This window comes from Trichechus manatus, unplaced genomic scaffold (genome assembly GCF_000243295.1).
Source record: "Trichechus manatus latirostris isolate Lorelei unplaced genomic scaffold, TriManLat1.0 scaffold00058, whole genome shotgun sequence".
NCBI lineage: Eukaryota > Metazoa > Chordata > Mammalia > Sirenia > Trichechidae > Trichechus > Trichechus manatus.
The window spans coordinates 3,469,934-3,489,612 of record NW_004443994.1 but is presented as its reverse complement, the minus strand read 5'-3'; the positions used below and the strand labels follow the sequence as shown (position 1 = coordinate 3,489,612).

At 37.2% G+C, this 19,679-nt stretch overlaps 1 protein-coding gene across 1 annotated transcript; it reads left to right on the top strand.

Moving 5' to 3' along the window:
• Window positions 1-1,450: 1,450 nt before the first annotated feature.
• LOC101359370 (guanylate-binding protein 1-like) lies at window positions 1,451-18,726 on the top strand. The gene is made up of 11 exons (XM_004378718.2): window positions 1,451-1,566; window positions 5,624-5,833; window positions 6,356-6,483; window positions 7,460-7,569; window positions 9,924-10,120; window positions 10,577-10,819; window positions 13,451-13,731; window positions 14,445-14,657; window positions 15,548-15,650; window positions 15,927-16,108; window positions 17,597-18,726. The coding sequence occupies exons 1-11, from the start codon at window positions 1,455-1,457 to the stop codon at window positions 17,711-17,713; spliced, it is 1,896 nt and encodes a 631-aa protein (XP_004378775.2). The 5' UTR covers window positions 1,451-1,454; the 3' UTR covers window positions 17,714-18,726.
• The last annotated feature ends 953 nt before the right edge of the window (window positions 18,727-19,679 follow it).

The following is a 19,679-nucleotide window of genomic DNA, read 5'->3' as shown; positions in this document are numbered from 1 at the left end:
CAATTAATAACCCCTCCCTCAGGCTCAACAATATTTGCTCCCTGACTTTTACCGATACAGATTAGATTTGCTTGTCTGTGAACTTTACATAAATGGAATCAAACAGTATGCATCCTATTGTGTCCAGCTCCATTTGCTAAACTTTACATTCAGAAGATTCACTCATGTTGTTGAATATAACGGTAGTTTGGTCATTTTCATTGTTATAAAGCATTCAGTTAAACAAATATACCACAATTTACTTATTTGTTCTTTTGTTGATGGACGTTTGGGTTATTTTTAGGTTGGAGGTATTATAAATATTGCTGATAGGATCATTCTACATAAGGCCCTGGTGCACATCTGCATATACCTCTGTCAGAAATATACTTAAGAGTGAAATGGCCAACTCATAGTCTACTTATGTTCAAATGGATTTTAAAGTTTAAATCCCATGCAATACCTTGCTAAGTTGGTACAGCTCAATGGCATCAGACACATTACTAGACCTCTTTCAGATTCCTTTCTCTCTTTGAACAAAGGCCATAATAAATACTCCAATGGTGAAGGATTATCTTGAGGTTTAAAGGAGATATACACAAAGTCTAGCCTTAGAGAGCAATCAATAAATAGGAAACATTTTGTTGTTTACTTAGCAAAAACAGACGTTTTATTGAAGTGGTTGATAGCTTGGGTCCTGGAGCAACACTGCTTCATTTTAAATCTTGCCTAGTAGCTATGTGATTTTAACAAGTTATCTCTCTGTAACATTGTGGTAAAAGTATTTGTGGTGAGAATTAGGTGATATAATCTATGTAAAGGAATTATCACTAGACTTGAAACAAGTGTGCCATAAATAGGAGCTATCCTTGTTATTTTATTTATTAAGTGCTCAGTGCCAAGACCTGGGTTAGGTGCTGGGAATTCTTAAGTGTATAAGATACGGCCATTCCCTTGGGACGCTTAGAGTCCTCGCTATACGTGGTTAAGAAGGTCCATTGTGAATTGGTTTAATCTTCCAGGAAATTGGATCTAGAAGAATACTATATGAGGCTTTCTCATCCAATTTTCTCCAGCTGGGCCCCAAACCTGAGAAAAATGTCATTACATTTAAAACAATCCAATGGACCTTTATTTTTAATTGCAGACAGCCTCTAAGATCTCTTCCAGTAATAAAATTTGAAGATTCTAGTTGAGAAATGGAGTCCCTGGGTAGCAAAAACAATTAAGCAATCGACTACTAGGTGAAAGGTTGTCAGTTGGAACCCGCCCAGAAGCATGTGAAAGACAGGCCTGGTTATCTGCTTCTGAAAGGTCACAGCCTTGAAAACCCTGTGGAGCAGTATGAGAACAGATTTGAAGGCAACTAACAACAACAGCTACAACAGCTGAGAAATAGTGTCAAAACCATGCACCCATCCACAGCCTGAGTTTCTGTAATTCCTTTTATGGTTGTTAAGTCACTGCCTTGCATCATGTACTTTCAGTTTCCTGTTAACCGATTTCTTGGCAGACAAGGCTCTTTTTTTTTATTTATAGTTATGAGAGCTCAGAAAAAAATCTGGAAAACCCCAGGAAGCTGGAAGGGTAAGATAAAAGCCCACACTTCCAGTGAAAGAGAAAAGTGACAGAAAACTACTGCAGCTAAACTGAGAAGAAAGGGAAAGAAGGCAAGCAGTCTTAGAACTTTCCCATCAAGGCAGCTTTGTTTTTAGCTCTAAAGAGTCTCTGCTCTGGGTAAGACTGGCCAGGGTGGGGAGAAATTTGTAAAGGTCAGTTAGTTTTCTCTAAAATGATCACCCCCAAACTGTGCTGCTGCGGAGCTTGATGTGGAACACCAGGCAGGTGGCATGTCTGTTATGTGTCCACTGCTGTGCTCTGTGTTGCATTAGGCATCAGCAGAGATACGGCCTACAGTGAGATCTGTGAACGTTTTAAGACTGTCATTTCTTTCTAGACACCTTTTAAAATTACCTTGGTTTATGACAGAACCTACTTAATAAAGCTCACATTCCTTCTTTTCCTTTATGACCAACTTTTATAGCTCTAGGTAAATAGAAGTTAGGCCACTTGGGATCTGCAAAAAAGAGGCAACATTTTATAATAACTTGAAAATTATTGTAATTTGGAAGCTTCTAAAATCTTTGTGCAGTTGCTTTTTCTGAGTCAGTCACTGATTGATTCCCATTTTATGATAGTATGCCTCATGCTATAAAATCAAATAGACCATCAGCTTGCCTGCAGTCCCTGTGGGCCATGGTTGAAATAGGAAATGGGTCTTCATAATTAAAAAAAAAAAGAAATTGCCATCTTCTAGTGAAGAGATAGGAAGCCCAGTTGGGGGGGGAGGGGGCAGTAGTGGCATTCTTTTGCATGCCAGCCCTCAGCAAAAGCACATCAGGTAGTTGTTGAATTTTTACTCACAGTAGTAATCAACTGTATATTGGAAGCAACCTGCTCTTTTTCGTAGGATAAACTCTGGGGTGCTTATAGTCTGTTTGTATCTCAAAGAGCTAATGAATGTTATATCACGATCACTTCAGGTTAAATGGGTTGAGATACAAGATAAAAACACAATGATAATGCATTACTAATGGAAGTGTTTTCACTCCTTTCTAAATCTATAAAATGATCAAAAATTTCAAATCATCTTTACAGGAGAAGGTCGTTTCTCTTTCAAAGTCACTGGTGGGTTTGAACCAGCAACCTTTTAGTTAGCAGTCAGTGCTTAACCATTGTACCACCAGGGCTCTTTTCCATTAATTTAGGTCTTCTTTAATTTTTTTCAGCAATGTTTTATACTTTTCAGTGTAGGAGACTTTTAATTCTTTGGTTCAATTTATTTCTCGGTATTTTATTACTTTAGATGCTATGTAAATGGAATTGTTTTCTTAATTTCCTTTTTGGATTGCTTACTGCTAGTGTATAGAAGCACAACTGATTTTTGTGTGCTGATGTTACAACCTTGTATTATAACCATATGCACTCGGAGTCCTAGCAGTTCAGTGGTGAAGAGCTCCGCTGCTAACCAAAAGGTCGACAGTTCGAATCCACCTGCCGCTCCTTGGAAACCCTACTGGGCAGTTCTACTCTGTTCTATAAGTCGTTATGAGTTGGAATTGACTTGATGGCAAAGACTTTTTTTTTTTTTATTATAACCTATAAATCTGCTAAATTTGTTTAAAGCTCTAACAGCTTTCTTGTGAATTATTTGGAATTTTCTATAGATGTTATTGTTCAATAGAGATAATTTTATTTCTTACATTCCAATTTGGATGACATTTATATAGTTTCCTTGCTTAATTGCTCTGGCTAGAATTTCCAGTTCAATGTTGAGTGACAATGGTAAAAGTGGGCATCCTAGTTTTCTTCCTGATCTTATATAGAAAACATTCAGATGTAAGCTGTGGATTTTTCATAAACGCTTTTAACATGTTGAGAAATTTTTCTTCTATTCCTAGCTTTCTGAGTGCTCTTATCATGAATGTGTGTTGGATTTTATCAAATACATTTTCTGCATCAATTGTCATAATATGCTGCTTCTCTTTGTACTAGTAATGTGGTGTATTAGAATGATTTTGGTATGTTAAAACATCCTTGCATTCCTAGAATAAATCCAATTTGGTCATGGCGTACACTTCTTTTTATATGATGTTGGATTTGGTTTGCTAGTACTTTGTTGAGAATTTTTTCATCTATATTTTTTAAGAGATGTTGGTCTGTTATTTTCCTCTCTTGTGGTGTCTTTACCTGGGTTTTGGTTTCAGGGTAACCTTAGCCTTGTAGAATGCATTAGGAAGTGTTTCCTACTCTGGAAGGGTTTCAGAAGGATTGATTTTAATTCTTTTTTAAATACTTAGTAGATTTTACCAGTGAAGTTATCTGGTCCTGGACTTTCCTTTGTTGGGAGATTTTTGATTACTGATTCAATCTCTTTACTATTGAGATTTTCAATTTCTTCTTGAGTCATTTTGAGTAATTTGTGTGTTTCTAGGAATTTGTCCATTTCACGAGGATTATCTCATTTGTTGGTGTACAATTGTCCTAGAATTCTCTTACAATCCTTTTTATTTCTTGGGTCGGTAGTAATGTCCCAACTTTCATTTCTGATTTTAGTTATTTACATCTTCTCTCTTCCTTTCTTTGTTAGTCTAGCTAAAGGTTTGTCAATTTTATTTACCATTTCAAAGAAGCAAATTTTGGTTTCATTGAGTCTTTCTATTATTTTTCTATTCTCTATTTATCTATGCTTTAATGTTTATTATTTCCTTCCTTCTGCTAGCTTTGGGCTTAGTTTTCTATTCTTTTTTTAACTTCTCCATGTCTAAAGTCTGGTTATTGATTTGTGACTTCTTTTTTAACGTAGGTGTTTATAGCTATCAACTACCTTGTTGCATCCCATATATTTTTGTATGTTCTGCCTTCATTTTGGTTCTTCTCTCAGTATTTTCTAATTTCCCTTGTGATTTCTTTTTTGATCTGTTGGTTGGTTGTTGTTTAAGAGTATGTTTAATTTTCACATATTTGTGAATTTTCCAGTTTCTCTTCTGTAATTGAGTTCTAGGTTCATTCCATTGTGATTAGAAAAAAATACTTTGTGTGATTTCAATCTTTTTAAGTTTATGATGCCTTGATTTTTTGCCTAACATATGGTCTATCCTAGAGAATGATCCACATGCCGTGGAGAAAAATGTATATTATGCTGTTGTTGAATGGAGTGTTCTATATATTTCTGTTAGGTCTGGTTGGTTTATAGTGTTTTTTAAATCCTCTACATCCTTGTTGACCTTTATTCTAGATGTGCAGTCCATTACTAAAAGTGGTGTATTGAAGTTTCCCAGTATTATTGAGGAACTGTCTATATTTCTGTTCAATTCTGTCAATGCTTGTTTCATATATTTGGGGGCTCTGTTGTCAGGTGGACATATATTTATAATTGTTATATCTTCTTGATGAACTGACCCTTCTATCAATATATACTATTCTTCTTAGTCTATTGGAATAGTTTTTGACTTAAAGTCTATTTTGTCTCATAGCCACCCAGGTCTCTTTTGGTTACTATTTGTGCAGAATGTTTTTTTCTTTTTTCCATTCTTTCACTTTCAGCTTATTTGTGTCTTATATCTAAAATGAGTCTCTTGTAGACAGTGTATAATTGGATTATTTGTTTTTTTAATCCATTTTGCTAACCGCTGGTTTTTGATTGGAGAGTTTAATCCATTTACATTTAAAGCAATAATAAGAAAGATTTTTTTCCATTTTGCTATTTGTTTTCTGTGGGTCATATACATTTTTTGCCCTTGATTTCTTTCATCACTTCCTTCTTTTGTAGTTAGTTGATTTTTTTGCCAGGAACTATTTTGATTCGCTTCTCATTTCTGGGTATATTTTTTAAGATAATTTGTTTGTGGTTACCATGGAGATTATATTTAACATCTTAAATTTATAACAATCTAATTTGAAATGATACACATTTTACTTCAATAGCATATGAAATCTCACCCAAGATGTTGCACAAGGAGTTTTAAAAATGGAACAGGGAACAAAGTTCAAGGATAGAAAACAAGAATTTCATCCATATTCTAATGTTTTAGCTCAGCTAACTGTCTAGAAATTGCATTCCATTCCATCTCTTCCCTTGAAGACAAAGGTAACACCCTGGACATGGCCTCAGAGATCCACATGCCAGGCCCAGTGTGCCTCATTGAGAACATTAATGGGAAACTGACAGCTAATCAGACAGCTTTGAAGATCCTGTCTGCAGTTAAGCAGCCTGTTGTGGTGGTGGCTATTGTAGGCCTCTACCGCACAGGCAAATCCTACCTGATGAACAAGCTGGCAAGGAAGAATAAAGGTAAGTGGAACCAGCAAAGCTCTATCTAGTACCTTTTGATCACTCACACTACTCAACATCGAATATGGTGATGTAAAGGAGAAAGTTTACAGGTGGGATGAATATTGAAAGCTATCTTTAAGTCCACAGTTGTAATTTTTGTCTTCCCTCTGGGACAATAAGAGTCAGCTCATTCTTGCTACATGCTTTGCTTCGGTTTCCCCTTTTAACAATACAAATGTACCTTTCCTGGATAGAATAAGGCAGTAATAAGAAATTAATGTACATGAAAATAAACTCTAAGACATTTGCTAATATGTTCATGTAGTAACAGCAAGATTGCACCGATCTTTAAGGTAAAGTAAAATGTTTCAGTCTGTATGGAATATTCTAATTTCACTCTTCTCTGATTATAATTAACATCAATACTGGCTGTGGTTTCAGTTATGTCTTCTAACCTTCACTATGTTAACTTTTATCTCAATATCAAGAACGACCATCTGTTAAAACTCCATTCCAAAATACCTCATTTCCTCTTTGCAGGCTTCCCCTTGGGCTCCACAGTGCAGTCTAACACTAAGGGAATTTGGATGTGGTGTGTGCCTCATCCCAATATGCCAAACCACACCCTAGTTCTACTTGACACTGAGGGACTGGGAGATGTAGAGAAGGTAAACACAAATCTTTTAAATTCTACGTATGCCAGATATGTAGCCCTCTTTGCACTACCACTCCCCAAATGTTGATTTATGCTTTCAGTTGATCATATCAATGTATTATTGGTTTTCTTTACTTGGTAAAGTTGAAAGTTTGACCTAGGATCCAATTCATTAGCTAACTAAAGCCAGCTCTGTGTGAGAAAAGTAAGCATAACCTCGGAGCATAAAGTACTGATTTGGGAGTCAGAGCATACCATGTACCCTGAACCCCATAACACAAGTATGGAGAGAGGATAATAAGGTCAAATAATTAGGTTACGCAGTCCATAAAGTAATGACTAATTACAACTTTAACCATGTGTCTTTCACATATATCATAGCAAAATGTTTTGTTGAGCCTACTGAAAGTGCCACTAAACCTGATTAGATATTTTACAAACATGTCTGACTTTTCAAATGGGGACCCAGAGACATGCCAAGAAATAGTCTTATCCATAGCAGAACTACCAGTAAGAGAAGAAGTCAAAGTGTAAGATCTCATGACAATATCTTTGTTCATAAAGGAAGATACAGTATGACTCTTTTAAGTCTTGGGCTAAAAAAAATATTGTTAAAATAGCATATTTTAACTATTGTCTAAAAGGTTCCTTACTAAGATGTGTCATTGGAATGGAATAGGGCCACATTTAAGTTCAGAAGACATGTTTGAATATTAGTAGCTGATCATAATAGCTACCACTTTTAGGTACTTATGTTCTTAACACTCTGGTATGCCTTTATATACAATACCTTATTTAAATTTCACAACACTATAAATTGAAAGTTAAAAACTCATTGCGCAGATGGAAAAAAATAATATACAAGGAAGTGATTTACCTAAGTTTCTACATGTAACGTGAGGCAGAGCTGGAGTTCAAACTTGGTTTATCTGAAACAAAAGGACATGCTCTTAGTCACTCTTCTATGTGATTTCTGCACTGACTTCTAGGGAGACAACCAGAATGACTCCTGGATCTTTGCTTTGGCGATACTACTGAGCAGCACCTTTGTATACAATAGCATGGGAACCATCAACCAGCAGGCCATGGACCAACTGCAGTATCCTTTTTGTAGTCCCGAATAGCACCAAATCTAGAAAAGAGCAGTTACATTTTTTCACCAGGTATAAAGGTGGGTAACTACAGAAGAATTCGTAAGTCCCTTCCATAATGAATCCCATTATCCTCAACATCCCAGTTTACCTCAATCACCCTGAGAAGTCCAAACCTTCCTGGTCACACATTATCCTCAGCTACACAAGAGTCTGTACATCCCCTGTATAACTTAATTTCCCCTCTCACTCCAAACCCTCAAAGTCCTCTAGAACTTGTGTTCTCACTTCAACAAAATTGTTATATCCTTATCATTTTCTCTAAATGTTCCCTTTTAACTGTCACCTGGCTGTCCCCTGCCAACACTGTTTCCTTTACAGGCCCATCAAGTGGTCTCAAATGGTGATTTTTTTTTTCTTTGCACCTTGCTTTTCACAGGTCCCAGAGATGAGTTAGGTGACATCCTTGCTTCCACATATTTTGTCTTTCTACTCCCAATAAAAAAGAGAAGCTGCTTTGAAGCACATGCCCTCAGACTATGTCACCCTTCTTTGTTGCAATCATCTCGGTAAACTTACCTCTCATTTGTTAAAGATTTTTAGCTCCTAGTTTACTATCTTTCTAGAGACTTCAGCAACCAATAGACACTCATCCAACACTTTGATCTCTCAGTTCCGTTACTTCCTCATAACCTTTTCTTCCACTTTCCTGCGTTACCTAATCTTGGACATTACCAGCTACGTCACCTGTTTCCACAAACTCACTTTCAAGCATTGCATGGAATTAGCTTTTTTTGTCAAGGTTACCTTGATATTTCCATATCTAATGGTCAGGTCTCAGTCCTCATCTTATTTGCTTTTTCAGCAGCATTTGAAAAAACGATCTCTTCCTCCCTTCTAATACACTTGATCGTTTTGGTGTCTAGAATACCATGTTGTTGTTGTTGTTAGGTGCTGTCCAGTTGGTTCTGACACATAGCGACCCCATGTACAACACAACAAAATACGGCCCAGTCCTGCACCATCTTCACAATCATTGCTATGTTTGAGCTCATTGTTAGAATAGAATACTTTATTTCTTTAAATTCCCAGCTTCTTCATTGATTATACCTTTTCATCCTCTTCCTCTTCGTGATCTCTAAATATTATAGCTCTTTAGTTCTTGGGCCTCTTTTCAACTCTACATCTCAAGGTGTTCTGTACCATTTATGTCTATCACCATCAAATTTATATCTCCAATCATAACCTCTGCTCTCAATTATAACAAGCTTTAAACTTGTATATACAGCTACATTCTCATCATCTCCATTTAGATCCATTAGATCTCAAACTTAATATGTACAAAACAGAATTCTTAATTTTCCTGTACAAACCCATTCTTTCCCAGTCTTCCTCATCACAATAAATCCTCACATCATCATGTGAGTGATGATCAAAATTTTGGAATCATCCTGAATGATGACTTTCCTATACCCTAGAAACTATCAATCAGCATGCCCTGTAAGCAGCACTTTCAAAAAAATTTCCCCAGACCAATCCTCACAACTTGGTTTGTGATAACTCTAGTCTAAGCCCTCCATCATCTCTCATCTAGGTTCCCTCTTAAACTGCCTAATTGCTCTCCCTGATTATACTGTTGCTTCTTATAGATGGTACCCTAGCCATAATAATCTTTTAAAAAATAGTATATCAAACCATATGCTCTCTCAACTCAAAACCCCCAAGGGCGTCCCATTAAATTTAGATTAAAATTTAAATCCCTTATGATGGCTTCCGGGCTTACATGGTCTGTCCATTGTCTCTTCTTGGAATCTGTCTTATCCTTACCAGTCTTCTTGCTATACATTGGACACGCTCAGTTATTTCCTATCTAACGGTTTGCAAGTGCTTTTACCTTTCCCTGGAATGCTCCTCCAATGGATTTCTGTGTGGATGGCTCACTCCATTCATTCAGATCTCTGTGCAAATATCAGCTGAGAGAGGACTATCTGGACAACTACATAAACCAACACCAAATGCAGATGCACACATAGCTATTGTCTAACCCTTCAGCCTGGTTCATTTTTCTTCAAGAGAATTGTTATCAATGTCTGATTATTTATTATATTTTTGGTTACTTGTTTACTATCTCTCTCATTAGAGTGTAAACTCTATGATGGTAGTATTGACTCATGTATTGCAATATTCTTAGTCCCTGGTCCAGTGCCTGGTTCATAAAGGTGCTCAAAAAATATTTGTGGAATGAATGAATGAATAAGATAATGAAGAGAAAACAGATTGTTTCACATAAGCATTAGAAGAAAATATAGCCTTATATTTTCTGCCATTGTTTTTCTGCACTTTTCCTAAGTTAACATCTCAGCTATGTGACTGAGCTGACAGATCGAATCAGGGCAAAATCCTCACCTGGAAATAGTGAAGTTGATGACTCAGCTAACTTTGTGAGCTTCTTTCCAGCCTTCGTGTGGACTCTGAGAGATTTCTCCCTGGAGCTGGAAGCAAATGGACAACCCATCACTGCTGATGAGTACCTGGAGCTTTCACTGAAGTTAAAAAAAGGTTCCTGGGACTGATGGTTGGGTGGCAAATAGATAACAATATCAAGAATGACCATTTCCGTATAGGTGCTGAAAATCAGAGTTTCTTAACCATGCTTTGGCAGTTGTGCTAGATGACGTGAAAACATTACTTGACTGAGTTAATTAGATCCAATTTCTCTTCTTGGAGAAAGACTTTTCGTTCTCTATCCCATTCCTTCTTTGTATTTCTGGTCCATAATTAGCTGATTTTTGTTTCCTTACATAGGCTTTGTGAAAACTATGACATAGAGGAATCAATTACTTGTGGTTAGTTTGCAGTCGTACTACCCCATTCCTTTTTTTTTTTAATTTCTGATCCATACTTAGCTAATTTTTATTTCCTTATATAGGCTTTGTGAAAATTTTGGCATTGAGGAATCACTTATTTGTGGTAATTAGTTTGAAGCTGTACTACCTCTAATTTTTATTCCCCCAGGTACTGATCAAAAAACTAAAAGTTTTAATGAGCCTCGATTATGCATCCGAAAGTTCTTCCCCCAAAAGAAGTGCTTCATCTTTGACCGGCCCGCTCAGAGGAAAAACCTTATCCGCCTTGAGCAGCTACAGGAGGGAGAGCTGAACCCTGAGTTCGTAGAACAAGCTGCAGAGTTCTGCTCCTACATCTTCAGTAATTCCAAACCCAAGACTCTTTCAGGTGGCATCACAGTCAATGGACCTCGTGAGTCTTCTCTCTCTCTCCTCACTCCTTACCTGGACTTTCCTCTGTCCCTTTTAGAGGATAAAGCAGGGGGGCATAAGAATTACTTCCAACAAGTGTATAGACTACAGATGCCAAGAAAATCACAATACAAGGATCACATGTATGAAATTTACCTTGGAACTAAAACTATTTTTGTTGTTAGGTGCCGTTGAGTCATTTCTGACTCATAGTGACCCTCATAGGATAGAGTAGAACTGCCCCATAGAGTTTCCAAGGAGCAGCTGGTGGATTTGAACTGGTCAAGCTCTTCACCACTAAACCACCAGGTTTCCAGTAAAACTGTTTCTGATGTCATCTATTATAAATGGAGAGCTGAGAAGTTAGCATAGAAAGTTACTATAACAGAATTGAAGTATAGTTCTTTTCCCTTTTTTCATCTTACTGTTATGAATATTAGATAAAACTATTTCTAAAGTCATCTAATATTCTTAAAAGTAAGGTGAAAAAGGGAAAATAATTGGATTTCAATTCTGTTATAGTAACTTTCTACACAAACTTCTCAGTTCCTCATTTATGAAATATCCTTCCATGAAATCTATACAGAGTGACAAAGTCAAGGAAAGGAAAATGCTTTATATATGTCAGTGCAGGCTCTGCCACTAACCTTAGTGCAATTCTCTTGTCCATCAATTAAAACATATTTAGTAAATGCCTGCAATGTAACAACAACAGTACCAACCACTGGGTATAATGGTGAATAAAAGAAATGTGACTTCTATCCTCATTCCAGAAAAATAGGAATAAAAAGGTACCTTAAAAAGTTTAAAAATGCATCATGATAAATGGTGATAAGCACAATAAATCAAAATAATAGGTTGTTATGAGATAGTAAGGGGACCCCTGGTGGTATAGTGGTTAACATTTGGCTGCTATCCTAAAGGTCAGCAGTTCTAACCCACTAGCTTCAGAGAAGGATGTGGCAATCTGCTGCTGTGGAGATTACAGCCAAGAAAACCCTAGGGGGCAGTTCTTCTCTGTCCTATATGGTTGTAAAGAGTTATAATTGACTCATTGGCAATGGGTTTGGCTTGCTTTTGGTGTAAGAGACTAAGGGGGTTTAGGCAGGTGGGAAATAGTTTAAGGAAGAGGGATAGAGAATACTTGTCTATAAAAGTGATGTTTAAGATGAGAATTTAAAAGTCAGTAGGAGTTAACCAGAAGAAGAACAGGGAGGAATAGCTTTGCAGACAGAGGGGATATTATATGAGAAGGTGCTGAGACAGGAAAGAACTTCCCAATTTCAAGAAAATAAAAAGAAAGACAATGTGATTGACACAGAGTAGAGTGAATAAGAGTGGAACATGATTGCAGAAGCATGCAGGGAGCAGTTCTTGAAAAGCCTAGTAGATCACTTTGAGGAGATCAGAGTTTATTCTAAGTTCCATGGGAGGATATAGAAGGAAATTAGGCAGAGAGGTAAATTATCTAATTTATATTTAAAACTATCCTTCTGAGTATTTTGTAGGGGTGTAAGGGAAAGAATTAAAAGATAGATTCTGTTTACAATGGTCCAACAATAGATGGGAATGTGTTGGATAAGGTTATAGCAGTGAAGATGGCAAAATACAGGCTCCACACATATTTTGGATGTGAAATCTGTAAGGACTGATAATGGATGGAATGTAGGGATTAAAGAGAAGGAAGCATCAAATCTGACTCCAGGGTTTGGGGCTTAAGCAATTGCTTCTATGGTTGTATTATTTACTGAGATGGGGATATCTGGAGGAAGAATAGTTTTTCAGGGTAAATGAATTTTGTTTGGATTTGGATTTTTTTGTGCTGACTTTTGTTTGATACACATGAGAAGGGATGTTATGAAGCCATTTAAACATACACATCTAAAGCCTGAAAAATGAAGTCGGAGCAGGAAATAAAATTTGAGAGTCATCCATATAAATGGTACTTAAAACCATAATAAAGGATGGGAATGTGGTATGAGAGAGAAAGGCCCAGAATTGAGTTCCAAGGAACTGCTCTCTATAGAGTTACTAACTATTCTTATTTGCCAAAGTTGGCTTTTTCTAGGATGTGGGAATTTCAGTCCTAAAACCAGCAAAGTCCAGGTCCAGTCAGGAAGAGTTGGACTGTACTTGGGGTTCTGATGAGAGGATATCCGAGAGCACCCATTTACCTAGGCCAGACACAAGACTAGTGACCTGCACCACAAAAAGAAAGCCAAGTCTTCTGCATAATCTTTTTCACAAATTAGAAATGAAGAAGAGGAAGGGGAGGGGAGGAAAAAGAGGGGAGGGAAAGACAGAAAGGCTAACAAAAGACAAAGTCCTAATATCTTGGAAAAAAAAAAAAACTTATCCTGATAATTTATTTCAATAATTTCTCTTTGAACAGTGAGGGAAGAGGAAACAAAAGCTTTAAAATCCTCTAGACTCAGAGGCTCACAAATTTTTCATCAGTATTTTTCTCAGAAAAATTCTTAAAACTAGTACTTGTAACAGTTAAAAGGCATACAGAATACTCTAGCAGTTGATTCAGAGATAATTAAATTAACAGTCTCAGGACTATACAGAATACAGGTTGTTCTCCTCCCTCCCATCAACTGACAGTCACCAATTTTGTTCCCTTCTGTAGGTCTGGAGAGCTTGGTGCTGACCTATGTCAATGTCATCAGCAGTGGGGATCTGCCCTGCATGGAGGACACAGTCCTGGCCTTGGCCCAGATAGAGAACTCGGCTGCAGTGCAAAAGGCCATTGCCCACTATGACAAGCAGATGAGCCAGAAGGTGCAGCTGCCCACGGAAGCCCACCAGGAGCTGCTGGCCCTGCACAGGGCCAGTGAGAGGCGGGCCATCGAGGTCTTCATGAAGAGCTCCTTCAAGGATGTGGACCAAAAATTCCTGAAGGATTTGCAGGTAATTTTTGTTGTTGTTGGATAAGGATAAGTTCAAGGAGATTAGCGTGAGTAGAAGGCAAAGTATTGCTATGAAAGGGAAAAAATGGAGACTTAGTTAAGAAAAACCATTCTTACAAGACTGGAAAATAATGATTATCATTTATATGGCCAAGATATCATTGTTATTTTGAAGGGAAAAAAAAAAGGCAACTATTGTAGGCCCTATAGATTTCAAAACTTTCATGTGCCTATAATCCACCTTTCCATGTTATTTCCATGGCCCCATTTTTTTAATAATATTATTCTTTTAAAATTACATTTTTAATAGTATTAACTTTTCATTTTTATTAATTAAGCATACAAAATTTCCAGTTGTATTTTCTAAAAATTTATGTATCCAGGCTTTGTAGACTAGGCTGATATCATTCCAGGCAAAAACTAAGAAATTGATGTCATTAAAAACTGGAGTGGCATTAGCAGTACCACAATTATTCCAATAATGACCTCCTTATATGAAATCCCAAGTCCAGTAGAATATTGAAACCAGAAATGTTAAAAAAGCAATAAGTGCATTTAAAATAAGGGCATGAGAGTAGAGATCTGTGATCTACTGATCAATGCTAAGGGAAAAATAACAAGAGAAAGGTGTTTCAGGAGATTTCTAACTTTCTAGAAAAAATATAGATTCTTTTTGAAAATCATTGCTAGAAATGCTGATGTGTTTCTCTGAAGATCCAGCTAGAAGCAAAACAGAAGAACTTTTGTAAGCAGAATCTGCAGGCATCATCGGATCGTTGCTCAGCTTTACTTCAGGATATTTTCAGTCCTCTAGAAGAAGAAGTGAATCAAGGGATTTATTCTAAACCTGGAGGATATCGTCTCTACATTCTAAAGATGGAAAGGCTGAAGAAAAATTACTATCAGAAGCCCAGGAAGGGAATAGAGGTACTCCTAATTTATCTATTAATTCTGGAAAACTGCTGGGTAGTGGGGAAGGGGGTTCTTATAAAATTCAGTGAGATAAGAGGAAAGACATATACAGGCACACAGACAAGATTTATATCTCTGTCTAGTAGTTACAGTTTCATTCAATAAGCATGGAATAAAAAACCTACTATGTGCCTCCTATTAGTGTTCCTAGTACAGGATTTTGCTCTAATAATGACTGTGAAATTAAATTGAAATATCAGCAAAATCACAAGACTTTTATCGCAACATCTATTACGGCAGGATCTTTTTGGTGCCACAGGGCAGAAACCCAACAACTAAAAGTAACTTAAGAAAAAACAATAGTTTATTGGCTCACAAAGACTAAAAGCAAAAGGTTTTAATTTAGTTTTAAGCACACCTACATTCAGGAGTTTAAACAATGTCATCAATTCTCCTCCTTGCTATTTCCCACCCCCACCCCACTTCATTTTTTTTTGTTGGTGCTGTTTCTTTTTCCTCCCTTTTGGCTTTATTCTCAGCCAAGCTCACCCCAGATGGCAACAAAGACAACACCAACAGCTTCAACCTTAGCTTGTCCTTAGTGTCCTCTGACTCTGCAGAGATAGCATCTTTTTCCCAGCAGTCTGCTCAGTCTTTAAAAAAAACCCAGGTCGCTGTATTTCCTTGCTTGTCAATAAGTTCTTTGTATCTGCTGGCCTTGTATCTGATTGGCCAGCCTGGAGAAAGTGCCCACCCCTGAGACAGGAGAAGCTTGACTGGCAGTTCTACCAGTGTAGGCTGAGCACTTCCAGGGAGGAAAAGATGCTGGGAGGACACAGAAATGAACATGTTTACCTTTCTAACCATCATTTCCTGTTCTAACCGCATGTTTTGGGGATTCTTAGGCTGACAAAACTCTGCAGAAATATTTAATGTCCAAGGAGTCTGTGAGTGATGCAATTCTACAGACAGACCTGACTCTCACAGCAAAGGAAAAGGAGTTGAAAGGTGAGAAGAAAATGGAAGACAAACCAGAAATATCTACTAACTTTAAATTAACTTGCCCTGGTCCACCTGGGATCATCAAATTAGGGCAGGGATGGTGAAGACGCTTCTCACTTCCTGAGGCCATATCTGGGTGTGGCATGTATAAGCAGCTGTATTATGGCTACCTGAAAGGAGAAAAGGGCCCCAAGGAATTTTCTCTGTAACAAGAGTGGAAGGTAGAAGAAGGAAGGGACACCTCAATCCTAGATAGTTTGTTGTTTCCCTCTTTGTCCTCAGAGGCACGCTTGAAAGCAGAGGCTGCACAGGCTGAAGCACGAAGGTTGGAGGAGATTGAAAGGCAGAATCAGCTAATGATGGAGCAGAGGGAGAGACTCCACCAGGAGCAAGTGAGACAGATGGAGAGGGACAGAGCAAACTGGCTGGCAGAGCAACAGAGGGCCCAGGAGCGTAAAATCCAGGTATGCAGCAATTGTATCATTTGGGGATTGTAGTCTTCTCCCTTTATGATGAGCACAGGCAGCAATGACAAGGAGGAAGAGGCAGCATAATACTGTGACCCAGAGTAAGGACTCTGGAGGCAGACTATCTGGGTATGACTCCCATTTGCACCACTTACAAAATACATGATTTAGGCAACTTAACTAACCCCTCTGTTGCTCAGTTTCCTCTTCTGCAGAAGGTAAATAGTACTAATACCTATCTTATAGGATGGTTTTGATAATTGCATGAGTTAATAGTTGTGTTTGCAATGGTGCCTGGAACACAGTAAGCGCTATAATTTATAAAAATAAAATAAAATAGCCCACAGTTATTATTCCTTTCTGTTAACTTATTAGCTGCTCTGGACAATCTTTTGCTTCAGTCATAGATTACCTAATTAATTTAATATTACTGTCTCTATGACCCTGTCCTTGACTTGATCATCTCTGGTTCTGAAGTTCTTCAACTGGCAAATTTTGTTTCATCTCATCCGTTATTATTATGACTCAATAGGCAGTAGTTCTGATTTACCAAGTGTTTTACAAACACTTTGCATGCATTGCCTCATCTACTACATTCACTGTGAAGCCAAACTGTTATGTACTCATTTTCAGAAAAATGAGACTCCAAAGACATAACTAAGTGCCAACATTCCAAAGCCTAGCAAATTATCAAAACTGTCATCTCTGCTGAGTTAAGTCCACACTTGCTTCTGCAAACCTGGTATAAAATTCCTATGTGAGTCCCCTTATGGGACAAAGGGCATCCAACTCCTCCCCTTGGGTGACCAGTCTACCTGTATATACTAGTTTTCCAGGTGCTACTCCAAGACATTTTTAAGATTACAGCTCTGTTTTGAAGGGCAGTATGGTCAACCTGGAGTCCTTGATCTCCTCATTCTTTTCTTCTACTTCTGCCACCAAAACTGGAGACATGGGACAGATTCCCTCTTCTGAGGCTCAGACACTTCACCTGATTCTGGATAGCCTGCTGCTGGATCAGCTTTCCCTTTTAGAAGTATGTGAGACATTCATCTGTGTAGCAATGAGGCTTGAAATCAAGCTGTGACTAAGGTTTCCCAAGGAGATTATTTAGAGTGAGGGGGAAGGGAACCTCAGAATGGAATTCTGAGACAATATTTTAGGGACAAAGAGAGGATGATGTTTCTGGAGCTACAGAAACAGATGTATGGATGATTACAGAAGTAGGAAATCCGAGAGTGAGAGGGAAAACAGGTATGAATGGAAGAGAAGAATTCAGGGATTGATTCTGTTGTTACTGATAGATTAAAAAAAGTAAGAAAAAGTTAAAGATTTGCTTGTGTGTTTCCCCCACTGACTTGGGCATTACTTTTTTCCCACAGTAATTAGTCTTTTCTGTTAATTTATTAACTCTATAATTTTGCCCAAGGTAAGTAGTCTTTTCTGCTAGCTGATAAACTCCATAGTTTTTATTTATTACTTTAGGAAGAAGTCGAAAAGCTCAAAGAAACTTTTCAAGCTGAAAACAGAAGGCTTCAAAATGAGTTACAACATCTTCACAGGACTGCTAATTCACCAGATGATATATGTATCTTACTATAAAGAGCTAACCATCAAGCGCTTCCTTTTCTTGCTCACTCTCACTGACAGCACAACTAGCCTGAGGAACTATAGAACCTGGGATGATTACCATCTATGTAAGCTTCATAATTACTATATTAAGAGTTTGTATAAAGTTATAAAGTTATGATGATGTTAATTGGTAAAATGTGCATCTTAACAGTCCAATAGTTAAAAGGATGCTCACTTCTTTAAGGAGATTATAAATTGTATAATAGAAAACATTTTACCAGTACCTCAATTTTGGGGTGATATTGGGCATGTTCCATCAGAGGGAACTTTCTCTTCCACCCAAATGCCACATCTCTAGTTTTCCACATCTGTCTCAAAATATTGCAATTGACCTGTGGGTATTATCCACATGACTAAGTCAAACGGAAGTTGACCAAATTCTTAGGCTTTGTTAGGGGTCACTCCTGGCAAGTTGTCATTTGCTGGATACCAGCGGATGGAGGAGCCAATGTAAAGACAACTAACCTAGCTCCATAGTTGAGTGAGACAATGTACAGTTCTCAACTGGGTGGAGGTTGCTCAGTCTATGGTCAGTGGCGTGACACTTGGGCACTGTCAAAAGACAGTTTGCATGGAGCAAGATGAAAGCAAATAACCTTATAAAATCTAGATCCTCCAGAACATGGAAGGTGCTATCAGCATGGAGTTGAAGATGTATCATAGGCTGAAGGACTAAAGGAGAAATCTTTTCCTTCTTGTTCACCTTCACCCAAAACACAACTTAAATCGTATATTTTAGAACTTGAAACAGTTGACACGGGACTATATAATTGTATATTGCATGTTTATGGTCCTTATAGCTTATAAATGCAAGTATAAGTGATATTAGATACAGAGCCAAAAATCTGATGAGGCTAATGTAATTTTATGCTCAATTATAGTTCTAAAGTTAAATGATCTCAATTCTTGGCAGTCATATTTGAAACCCTGCTGGTGTTTCCTAAAAACATTATAGATTGAATAAAATTATCTATGTGCACATATTTAACTCTAAATTTCCATTAATTTTTTTTTAAAGCTAAACTATGCTTTTTACTTAGTTTTTTCCTCAATTTTTAAAAATCAGTAGGGAAGGCATTTGAGTTTCCCGAAAGAGATTACGAATTACCCTAAGGCAGGAAATAAAAAATGAACAAATAAACAAAACCAAAGTTTTATTCGACCTTTTATTTGTTTATTGTTTTTTGTTTGTTTACTCCAGTAAAGTAAGGTTTTAAAATTACAGAAACATTACCAAATCTCTATTTTGTCTCCCTTACAATTGCTTATCCATGTAAGGAAACCCCAGGTTGGGTTATACTGAGGATCTTAAAATTTTTTAGCTGCTCAAAATATGATTTACTATTTTCAGAAGAAAAGCAGATCTACTTTAGTGTCCTTAATTGAAACAATTATCACTGACCTGTGCCATAGAAAATTCCCAAGTTTAGAATATGTATGAGTTCTTGCAAAATCTAGAAATTCAAATACTACCTGCTATCATTGCTATCAAGTCAATTCTGATGTTAAAATAGATCTAAGATATTCGAGAAAATATAAAAATAGTTAACAACTCTCAAATAATTTTATGAGGTTAATATTACCATGATTTTGAAACTGAGTAGAGCAAGTAAAAGAAATGAAAATCACAGATCATATCATTTATAAACATATTTTTTTACTTAGTAATTCAATAAATATATATTGAAATCGTTGCTGTCTAGTCGATTCCAACTCATAGCTATCCTATAGGACAGAGTAGAACTGCTCCACAGGGTTTCCAAGGAATGGCTGGTAGATTTGAACTGCCGACCTTTTGGTTACTATCTGTGCTCTTAACCACTGCACCACCAGAGTTCCAAATGTGTATCAGGTATCTACTATGTTCTAAGCATATATTTAATTACTAAAGAAACTGGTGAAAAGGCATACAAAGTCTCTAGCCCCTTGAACTTAC

What these genes read in the sequence shown, in the direction of transcription:
- LOC101359370 (XM_004378718.2), top strand. Translation starts at nt 1,455, where the DNA reads ATGTACTTTCAGTTTCCTGTTAACCGATTTCTTGGCAGACAAGGCTCT. An exon ending in TTCACTGAAGTTAAAAAAAG is followed by an intron (nt 10,121 to 10,576) that starts GTTCCTGGGACT and finishes TTATTCCCCCAG; the next exon opens with GTACTGATCAAAAAACTAAA. An exon ending in CATCACAGTCAATGGACCTC is followed by an intron (nt 10,820 to 13,450) that starts GTGAGTCTTCTC and finishes TCCCTTCTGTAG; the next exon opens with GTCTGGAGAGCTTGGTGCTG.